Source organism: Clytia hemisphaerica, unplaced genomic scaffold (assembly GCF_902728285.1).
Source record: "Clytia hemisphaerica strain Z4C2 unplaced genomic scaffold, Clytia hemisphaerica genome assembly, whole genome shotgun sequence".
Taxonomy (NCBI): Eukaryota; Metazoa; Cnidaria; class Hydrozoa; order Leptothecata; family Clytiidae; genus Clytia; species Clytia hemisphaerica.
Window position 1 is genome coordinate 649,550 of NW_027103721.1, and position 8,703 is coordinate 658,252.

The 8,703-nt window shown below is 33.2% G+C and overlaps 1 protein-coding gene across 1 annotated transcript; it reads right to left on the bottom strand.

Annotated features, from left to right (window-relative positions):
* Positions 1–794: 794 nt before the first annotated feature.
* On the bottom strand, positions 795–8,066 carry LOC136804330 (E3 ubiquitin-protein ligase TRAF7-like). Its single transcript, XM_067061037.1, has 13 exons — positions 7,544–8,066; positions 7,231–7,331; positions 6,874–7,001; positions 5,630–5,766; positions 4,052–4,205; positions 3,699–3,852; positions 3,392–3,496; positions 3,187–3,264; positions 2,786–2,872; positions 2,264–2,399; positions 1,929–2,077; positions 1,488–1,607; positions 795–1,202 (listed from the first exon to the last, which is right to left on the bottom strand). The coding sequence occupies exons 1-13, from the start codon at positions 8,025–8,027 to the stop codon at positions 1,152–1,154; spliced, it is 1,884 nt and encodes a 627-aa protein (XP_066917138.1). The 5' UTR covers positions 8,028–8,066; the 3' UTR covers positions 795–1,151.
* Between the last annotated feature and the right edge of the window lie 637 nt (positions 8,067–8,703).

The following is an 8,703-nucleotide window of genomic DNA, read 5'->3' on the forward strand; positions in this document are numbered from 1 at the left end:
GCTGGTGGTTTGAATTTTAATCTTTGATGATTATGGCTTTGATTTTCGTTTTTGCGTCGCCGAATAATTCAACTATGTATGTATCAAGCCCAGATAAAATCATTCATCAAGGGAGCTTTGAAAAAACATGATGAAATTATCAAATAACATAACTTCAAATTCAACTTTGATATACGCAATATACGAGACCAAGAACACGATTGGAGACTCTGTAGAAGCTATTGGCAACTGTCCAGGACCAATGGGGTAAGATAAAAGATCCAGAAGAATCGTTGGAGATCACTCAGGAGCTCATTGACCGAAGGTTCAAAGAAATGGACAAGCAGTGGGAAAACATACTCCAACAAACCGTTGACAACCTTAGACATTCCCCGCTTCACTGCTAAAGAGGAATTTTTAGATATTTCAAAAACAAACTGCGATCACTAGAGGATCGCAACAAACAAAACAATTTGAGGGTTCGGAAACAGTTCATTCGCACGGAAAGCAAGCGGTATGAAAGAATTCACAGATTATCAACTCTCAATATTAGATTTTTGCTCTTGAACAAAGTCGCGAGAACAAGAATGTCAAGGAGGTGGTAATTACGGACAAGGTGCGGACAAAGGCCTGTCCCAAAAGCTAAGTATGTAAATGTTTCCTAAAGAAAAACAAAAGCGCTGTTAAACCGTTATTTAAAATAATCAAAATATGAAAAGTAGCTTTTACTTTTATCTGATCGGTGAAAATTCGAACACAATATTTCTAATGTTATGGTATCTGCATTTTCTCAAGCAAGGATGCAGAGCTTTAAAGGATTTCGAATTCCCTTGAATATATATTGTTTGAAAATCCAGACACATTCCAAACAATTTTAAAACATATACATTAAATTTCATAAACTATGTGATTATATCACTTGGGTCACGTAATATCGAATTTAAAGACAATTATCAAAAGTTACGTTATCTAAAGGCTGGACAAAAAATGTTCCTATTCTTAGTCAGAATAGTTAAAAAAATAGATTTTTATTGAAGATAACCCTGGAAGCTACCAAATCTCAAGGGAACAAAGAATACCTTACATGGTCAAAGGATTTAAGCTATTCATTACCATAAGCATTCCAATTCAATCATTGCTAGTGTGAGTGTTGTTTGCAGAATTATTGGCTTCTATACAACCATCAAGTTCTTTGATGCCAACCCTTGGTAGTACATGTACACCTGTAAAAGAAACATAATGTAATCAGCATAACATCAAAGTGACCTTGTTGATGTTTACAACAGGAACAATCTTATTGATTACCATTTGACACGAATTTTATTGATAAATTTTGAACCTTTCCTGACAGTTTCTCTTTTACTTCGGATTATAAGATTTACTAAATAGTATGAACAACATAACCTGCTCTGAGGAGCAAGTTCAGCTAAAGACACAATCATAGCAAATAAACCCGATATCACCCTGTAAATAAGAATTTCGAGCTTGGCCATAAAAAGAAACCTCACCTTGATTTCTTTATCTTCTGACCCAGTGAAAATCATATCACCAGACAATGCCATACAATTCACACTTCCTTCATGACGGCTTAACACTTGAATTGGCAAAAGCTTCATCATATCCCAAAGCTAAAATATCAAGGTGACTTTTAAATGAAAATATTGTTCTAAAAATTCACTCTTATAAGGAGGCCCAAAAGTCGAACCTTCCAAAAGCTGAATCTGTCAAAATGAAGGAAGGATACAGTTTATGCCCGCCTAAATGGAGAATTAATTGTATCACATGGAATCAGGAAATAGTGTCAGGAATTAATTTTTGCACATTGCCAAATAAGAAGGATCTGAGTTATGATGGGGTAATGAGGAAAATGAAAGGAATTCGATTTTATCATAGTTCCATACTATATCACTAAAACTTTTGCTTGCAAAAAAATCTTAGGAAAAAAGTACCTGTACGGTGTGGTCATGAGATCCTGTAAACAAGAATCTTCCGCTTGGCGATGGTAATAAGGAGTTGATGATACCAAGATGACCTGTCAGTACTTTAACATACTCCAGTGTGTTAATGTCGTACAAATGTGAATTCTGATTGTAGGTTCCTACAAAGTAAAACAAATTATGATAAAATACAAAAATTGCCCCATTCGCAATTGCTGTTAACTAAACAAATTCAAATTTCTCTCAAGCTTTATCTGTATACATAATTTTCCAAAACTAAAATGTAAAACCTATAAACTTTCTCATTTTCGTTCAAAGGAGCAGTTAGCAGGGGCATTGGTGATTACCTAATATCAGATATTCTTTGGTCGCAGCAAGCGAGTACACTGAACCATGCGAATGAGTGAGTGTTCCAGCGGAACGGAATGGTTCTTCTGTCTCCCAAACATTAACTGCATTGTGTGATCCACTGTACACCTTGTCCTGTTTTTAATGATAATTTATTAGAGCTGATAGAGCTTCGAATCAAATAATGTTGTGTTGGAATGCACAACATTTTAATAACAGAGATAAGTATGTTAAAACTAAATATATTCAGAGCTTAACTGGTTTCTTTATTTATTTATTTAATTCAATATCTTGAGCTTTTATATTCAACTTGGGATGTTTACTAGAACAGGAGTTGGGGTCAAGCAGCTACTCTGGAATACTATGAATACTAACAGATTTTTGATAATTTTGAAAAGGACCACACCACCCCCAGATTTTATATGGACTTTGAAAAAAGAGCACCTTAATTGTAACCATATAAAACATATAAATTTAATTCTATCAATTTCCGAACCATGGAGGAAATTCCAATACCATACCCTGTTTGGTCCAACTGCAAACGCTCTGATCCAATGCCCAGTGTCTGATATTGTATGCATCAACTTTAAGTCTGAGGCGCGCCATATCTACAAGTGAAAAGCATACGTTATGTGTCAAACCTTTAGGAAATAAAAATAGTAAATAAATATTATGTAATATCTGTCATGTAGAAGAAATAAGTAATATATTTTCTAGCCAATCATGTTTATTTACCATATTTTATTTTGTTTTTTTTTGTTATTTAAAATATGACCCACGCAAAAAAATATGACCCACGCAAAAATAATGACCCACGCAAAAATATTGACCCACGCACCCACGCACCCACGCAACCCACGCAATTTAGCAGACTCTTACTAAACCAATTTTGTAAATACTAGAGAATATCAATTCATCACACCTTTATTGAAGAGTATGATCCACTAAAAATGTAACGCCCAGTTGAAGCAAGGGCTCCAATGATATCTGAATGTGCATCCTAAGAGAAAAGCAAACAATCAAAATTAGACAAGAAAAGTTCAGAAATGATTCCAAGAGTCTCTATGACAACAAGAATGGTGAAGTGGAAGTGGAAAAAAGAGATTTAAGTATTTATTACTACTCACTTCAACAGAATTATGTAGTTGAAACGTTTCCACACTCCATACTTTTAACGATTTATCCGTACTGGCACTGAACACATAACCATTGGCAAAACACAGTGCATGAATCTAGAATGACAAAAAGTAATTAAATGATTATTGGTCTATTAGAGAGCTTTCAGCTTTAAGAAAGAGAAGCTTGCTTGTTTGTTAATGTTCATTGATTATTTGACACCTCAGCATATTGTTTGAAATTCTTTAGATATTAAAAGGTGTTTGTTTTTCTTTAATCTAAGACGTTTTGTTGCCGGTATGATAATCTTAAACTTACATCACCAGAGTGTCCAGCAAACGTGGCAATGCAGCCTTTGGAATTTTTCATGTCTTTGTCTCTGATGTCCCAAACTTTGATTGAGTGATCAGCTGCTCCACTAAATACGTATGGCCATCTTGCTGTCATGGCACGTATAACACCAGTGTGTCCTCTAAAAGATGTAAAAAAACAAAATATTGTTCTGTTTTCTAAATATAGAATTTTTTTGAACAATTATCCTAGATTTAGCATTAGGAGGTTGATAAAATGAAAAAAGAATGACTGGCAGATCTTCCACTTTTTCAATCTCAAGTTCTCAGAAAAGGAATAACAATGATCATAAATCTGATATGAATCAAATCAACACATACCTGAATGTCCCAACACATTTAAATGACAGAGGCATCTTCCATTTTTCCATTCGTGGCTCTCTGAAACTTGTATGAGATGGTCCCTGTATGCTGTATCTCATCCGTGGCATGTTGAAATTATTTAGAGTTGTGGTTGAGCTTGTTCTACGATATGCTGTAATTAGAAAGAAAATTTCTAATTCCTTGGCTTTAGCTTAGGTATCCATATCGTGATAAGTAAAATATGGGCATGTTTGTTTATTTTAACTTCTGGTAAAATTTGGTTATATAGTAAAGTTGCCACAGACAAAAATTGAAACCCCTCTTATAACATTCATCATATCTCTTATAAAAGATATACAAAGCACAGGGTTCCCACAGCTTTCAAAATTTCAAATTTAAGGAGAATCAAGGAGAATTAAGGAGGATTTTTTGCCTTTTTGAGGAGATTTCTGTAACAATTTAAGAAGTTTTTCATATATTTTTAGAAAAATTGAGGAGATTTTCTTGACGGTAAACTTGTCAAGTTAAAATGATACTTTTTGTTGTTAAAAAAGCAACACTGTACTGTTCAATGAAAAAATTGGGTAATGAGCTTTTTACAAATTAAACAAAGGAAAGGTTTACCAAAGTCTGCTTCTTGGGGAGGGGTCCTAGGTAATTATCCTTAGAGGGGAGCAGTGGCTCTAAGTGTAAAACTACAAAGACCTGAAAAGATTTATAAATTCTAAAATTAAAGCTTTTTAAAATGGAATTGCCAAGATACCCTAAATCATGAAAGAAAAAGAGACAAATTATATGCTAGATCAAAAAGAAACTCAAAGAAATTTTTGTGTACTGCGATAGCGAAGCGACTGAAAAAAATTGAGTTTTTATGTTTTAAATAATATTGTTGTTAGCAAATTGGTCTTGGTGCCGGTTAGGTTTTCATTCAATAAAGCTACATTTTACACAAAAAAAAAACTTGTAAATTAGCAAGATTTCAAAGAAATCACCAAATAACTAGATTGCGAGGGAAGCGAGCAAGAAAAATTGAAAGTAATTTAAAATCATTTTAGTAAAATTGGTCCTGGGCGGCAATTAAGGGGGGATAAAGTGTAATTTTTAAGATTGGGGCGTCTTAAAAATCTCCTTTAGTGTCCCTTGCTCTTTTAGGGCCCCCTTTAAAAAGCTCTGTTGGGTGGTCGTGGCCCCTGTCCCTGCTAAAACGCCACTGATTTCGAGTTTTTGAGTAAATGGAAACATGATATTAGAGTAAAGAAATGTGCGAGCGAAGCGAGCAAAAGATTATGCATGTTGTTCTTGAAAATCAACTTTCGAAACATCTTTCAAAGGCCAGCGATACTACCTTCAATGCTTTTTTTATTTTTGGTCAAATCTAATTGAGGAGATTTGAAGAAGATATTGGAGAAATACGAGAAAAAGTAGGAGATTTGAGGAGAATTGAGGAGATTTGAGGAGGGGAGCCCTGAAAGCAAGATTGTGAGCGTGTGAGACTTTTCTCACACTTTCATCATAAAGCACATAAAAAAGTCAATAAATAATACAAAATAATGTAAAAAGCTTCAGACTGTTATTGAGCTTGCAAATGAAAATTACCTTGGTTGGGTGATCTCAAATCTGATGCTGATTGAGACTCAAGTTGCTTTTCCCTCATCATGGCATGTTGGGCTTGACGTATGTGCTCCATGCTGTAAGCAAGCTTTTCAACTTGAACAGACAAATTGATCACATTTCTAAAAAAATATTGACAGTTTTAATAGATTTAAATTGAAATAAGTTCTTTAAACAATCATAAAAAAATCCAAAGCCTGTAAAAGCCTTACATTCTTTTATTCAAGAGCATAAAAAAGGGGTAACAAAAACGGGTTAATTTTCTTTATAGCTAAAATAAATCTCTCCATCACGACAAAAGCCGAGTTAGACAGCTAGTTTCATCCTGTTGAGGGATAGCCTTTATTTAGCCCTTGTGAATTTTGTTCAATAGCCATAAGCAAAAAGCTCGTACCCATGTCTATTTTTAGCTGTTAAAGCATAATAATTTGAGTTGAGTTCTTTTTCAGGACATGAAACTTGGATATTCAAAATCTACTCAAAATTTCGCTTCCACTGATATATAACATGATAGGGTTATTTTCAAGTTAATATTCCGGTTCTTTCGGATTCCAGCCTAAAAATGACCCATTTTTGGCCAAAAAAGTGATGAAACGCTAAAAATCATAAATGAGAAATATGTAATTATTTTCCTGAATTTGTAAGAAATATTATAATTTTAATGTAAAGTTGTCAGAAATACATACTAGAATGAGAAAAATAAACTTAGAAAGTTAAAACATGAGCTAAATCCTAAAAAAACCCGGGTTTTTCCAAAATTAGCCTACAAAACATTTTGATCAAAAATGAGAAAATCCACCTTGCAGGACCTCTAGTTCATTGTAATTCTGCATTTTTGACTCCATTTTTTGCATATTCTGATATACTCTACCTATTTGAAGAATTTTCAAGCAAAGAAAGGTTAAAAATGAAGTCAATGAGAAGTAAATGCAAAACTTGATGATTTTTTCTCCTATTTTGGCCTGCGATTTTACAAAAACCTAAAAAATGGGATAAAAAATTTCTAAAGCGAGGTTAAGCTCTATTTTTTTTGCTTTTTGCTACAAAATACCATAGCTTCCCATAAAAATAGGTTTTAGAGAGATTTGAAGACCTTCATTTTTTGACATTTTTAAAATTTTTGGGTACGAGCTTTTTGCTTATAGCTCAATGTATGCGGTGGCACAGAATTTCTGAAATCAAAAGAACTCCATCGAAAAAGCCTACTTTAAAAAATAATTCATACTCACTCATTACACTTTTGCACTAAAAACATGATGTCATCTTTGCCTTTTTCTAACGCGCTCACCCTTTCATTCAGATTCTTGACAGCTTTAACCAAAGATTTTGCTTGAAACCCATCCATTGCATTTTCATCCTGTAAAAAAAAAATTTACATAAAAAATCAAAACAATGCCTTGAGAACCATTTCATTTTTATTCCAAATTCAGTTAAATTCCTTATTCTGTAAACTTAGATAATTATTTTCCTATCCATGAATAAAAAGAGAATAATTTATCAAAGCCTGCTCATATGTGACTAAAATAATGCATTTAATAAATTGCACGGAGGTTTAAAAAAATTACATGTTTAATAGCAAAACTCACATCAAGACTGGTAAGAACATCCCATTCAACTGCACTTTCATTGAATTGACAATTGTGTAAGTGTTGTTGAACAGCATCTTGGAAGCCTTTGAAACTACACCCTATGAATAAAATTTGAAGATAAATTCTAACTAAGTGCTTTTATTAAAAATAATTAGGCATACAGGTCTGTCTCTTTTGAGTTCTTGAGAGTATTAGCCATTTAAATAAAACTTAATTAATAACAAATTATCTGTGAGCGCAATATTTCAAATGAAGAAAAAAGAAAAAGATCTGTTTGAATAGATGAAAATGAAAAAAAATGAAGATTTACCTTTCTTTTGATTCGGACAAATATGTTTAGAACAATTCCTTAAATGTGTGTCCAATTCTTCTTTTCTCATCCTTTCACATTCCTTGGAATTAGGGCAATCCACCCATGCTTTACCGCAAACTTCCTCATGTTCATAACGTTGACCGAGGCGAATATGTTCAGTACATCCAGTATTGTCAATTTCCCACTCTGAACCTTCTTCAAGAGGATTTGGTATCAACCCATATCGGCAGTAAATAAGAAGGTCTTCAACCTGACCTTGCACAGCTTTGTTTGGTACAAGACTGTTTGTTTCAATTTGTGCATTATCCAAAGGACAAGTCATATGTGATCTTGATCTTAGTCTACTGTCAACACATGATCTGCAAAACGTATGTCCACATGCAATTGATATTGATGGATCTTGAAATAATTTTCGACATATTGGGCAGAATAAAGAATTGGAGGGTTCATTTACAAATCTTGTTTGTAATTCTTCATCCATTATTCAATTATCTTGTTCTATTTTTTTTTCTTTTGGTAAATATCTGGAAATATAGTTAGCATAATTTGATAAAAAAGTGGAACAAATATTAAAAGGTCATAACAAATTAAAGGATAGAACAGGGATAGAAAACTGTGATTGAAAATTTTGATAAATTTCTAAACCCATTATAAAACAAAATGGAGACATGGTTATTTTGTTTCTTCCTTTAAAGACAAAACCATAATGAAACCATAAAAAAATTATTTAAAGTACAGTAATATTTGAATCTTGTAGATATGATTAAAATTTATCAGTAATGAGATGGTCAAGAAAGTCTGTGCGTTTGTTTTTCCTAGCAATAGTTCCTCGTCTTTTGGTTCCACATTGTAATTTCACTGGAAGTTTTCGTTCTTTCCGGGGAGGTGGTAATGTTTGTGATGGTCCTTGAATAATGCGAGTCGGTAACTCAGAAAGAATTATACCATTGTTTTTCAAAATACCTTCAAACTCTCTCATTTTTTCTGTTGTTCTGTTTTGATATGTAAACCAATGAACTCTCTCAATACCAATTTGCTTTAGTCTTTGAGCTAAAGTCTTAGCAATATTTACTACAGCCATGACATCTGTTGTACTATGGAGTCGCTTTGCAATATAATGTTCTGTTGTTGCAGCATAGCAAATAATGTCTCCATCA

Excerpts from the sequence above, each read along its gene's own strand:
- LOC136804330 (XM_067061037.1), bottom strand. The coding sequence starts at position 8,027 with ATGGATGAAGAATTACAAACAAGATTTGTAAATGAACCCTCCAATTCT. Across the intron at positions 3,265-3,391 it reads AACTACATAATTCTGTTGAA|GATGCACATTCAGATATCAT; the intron begins GTGAGTAGTAAT and ends CTTTTCTCTTAG. Across the intron at positions 1,608-1,928 it reads CTCATGACCACACCGTACAG|CTTTGGGATATGATGAAGCT; the intron begins GTACTTTTTTCC and ends TTGATATTTTAG.